Below are 1,969 nucleotides of genomic sequence, written 5' to 3'. Positions count from 1 at the left end.
GAAATCAGTCTTGCTGTCCTCCATGGACAATTCGTTATCGGCCAGAAGTGTTCACTGCTAAAGGCATCCGAAGTTGTTCTTCAAGCAACAGAAAATTTGTGTCCAGGCTTGTCTGACATCTGCCGTAACAAGCGTCTGTGATGCTGGGCCCTGAGGGAGGTGAAGGTTTCGTGGTCAAGCTCCGTGGCCTGCCCTGGTCCTGCTCCATTGAGGACGTGCAGAACTTTCTCTGTGACTGCATGATTCGTGATGGGACCACGGGCGTCCACTTCGTCTACACTAGAGAGGGCAGGCAGAGCGGTGAGGCTTTTGTTGAACTTGGATCAGAAAACGATGTGCAAATGGCCCTGAAGAAAGACAGGGAAAGCATGGGACACCGGTACATCGAGGTATTCAAGTCCCGCAGAACCGAGATGGATTGGGTGTTGAAGCACAGCGGTCCCAACAGTGCCGACAGCGCCAACGATGGCTTCGTGCGTCTTCGAGGACTTCCATTTGGATGCACAGAGGAAGAAATTGTCCAGTTCTTCTCAGGTTTGGAAATCGTGCCCAACGGAATCACATTGCCTGTGGACCCTGACGGCAAGATTACAGGGGAAGCTTTTGTGCAGTTTGCTTCACAGGAGTTAGCCGAGAAGGCTCTGGGGAAGCACAAGGAGAGGATAGGGCACAGGTATATCGAAGTGTTCAAGAGCAGTCAGGAGGAAGTTAGGTCATACTCAGATTTCCCTCTGAAGTTCATGTCGGTGCAACGGCCGGGGCCCTATTACCGCCACGGGACGGCCAGGAGGTACGTGGGCATCGTGAAGCAAGCGGGCCTGGACAGGGTGCGGCCCGGGGCCTACAGTGCAGCCTACGGCGGCAACGAGGAGTACGGTGGCCTCAGCGATGGCTACGGCTTCGCCACTACCGACGTGTTCGGGAGAGACCTCAGCTACTGTCTCTCGGGCATGTACGACCACAGATACAGAGACGGCGGCTTCACAGCGCAGAGCACCACCGGCCACTGCGTCCACATGAGGGGGCTGCCGTACAAAGCCACCGAGAATGACATTCACAACTTCTTCTCTCCACTCAAGCCTGTGAGAGTGCAAATCGAGATTGGCCCAGATGGAAGAGTGACCGGCGAAGCAGATGTGGAGTTTGCCACTCACGAAGAGGCTGTGGTATCTATGTCGAAAGACAGAGCCAACATGCAGCACAGATACATAGAACTCTTCTTGAATTCGACAGCAGGGGCGAGTGACGGGGTGTACAGCGGCCAGGTGATGCAAGGCATCGGGGTGTCGGTGGCCCAGGCCACTCACCGCGGTCTGGAGAGCCAGTCAGTGAGCAGCTGCTATGGGGCTGGCTACAGCAGTCAGAACAGCATGGGAGGATACAACTAGTTTTGTAGGAGCATCTGAGTTATTTCAACCAAATTTTCACAAGCAAAGAAGAGCAGATATAAGGAACCTGTGGAACCCATTTTGCGCCATGAGTTTGTGAAATCTGGATTAAAAAATTACCTCGTCAGTGTTTTCTCATACAAACTTTTCCAGCGTGTGATATTGAGTAACCTGTTTTCAGCTTTTCTCAATTAACATTTTGGTAGTATACTTTTGAGTGATGTTATCTGAGTTTAAGTATGTTACATGTGGACCTTTTGCCACCACATTGCAGTGAACACATTGGGGAGACGTGCTTTTTTGGAAAACTCAAAGGTGCTAGCTTCCCGATTCAAAAAGAAATATTTCTCGTTTGTTCATTCCAGTTTATCTTTTCACTTAAAATCTTTTAGGTTAAGTTTAAGCTTTTTAAGAGTTAGTTTTCAGCATTGAGATACAATACTAATACTGTAGGAACTGGTGAGGCCTTGACTTAAAACTGTCTGTGTACTGTGATTTCCTTTTGGGTGTTACTTTGTTAAGTGAAACTTGTTAAATTTTTTGTTACTTAATTTTTTTTCTTAAAATAAAGATTTTTCACA

The 1,969-nt window shown here is 49.0% G+C and overlaps 1 protein-coding gene across 1 annotated transcript; it reads left to right on the top strand.

Annotated features, from left to right (window-relative positions):
- Window positions 1–224: 224 nt before the first annotated feature.
- Window positions 225–1,532, top strand: LOC123624090 (heterogeneous nuclear ribonucleoprotein F-like). Its single transcript, XM_045531649.1, has one exon. It carries the CDS (start codon window positions 240–242, stop codon window positions 1,386–1,388), a length of 1,149 nt encoding a protein of 382 aa, XP_045387605.1. The 5' UTR covers window positions 225–239; the 3' UTR covers window positions 1,389–1,532.
- Window positions 1,533–1,969: the final 437 nt, after the last annotated feature.

This window comes from Lemur catta, chromosome 19, assembly GCF_020740605.2.
Source record: "Lemur catta isolate mLemCat1 chromosome 19, mLemCat1.pri, whole genome shotgun sequence".
NCBI lineage: Eukaryota > Metazoa > Chordata > Mammalia > Primates > Lemuridae > Lemur > Lemur catta.
The sequence above is the reverse complement of the archived record's forward strand: the minus strand, read 5'-3'. Positions and strand labels throughout refer to the sequence as shown.

Coding starts and splice junctions, on each gene's coding strand:
- LOC123624090 (XM_045531649.1), top strand. CDS start 240: ATGATTCGTGATGGGACCACGGGCGTCCACTTCGTCTACACTAGAGAG.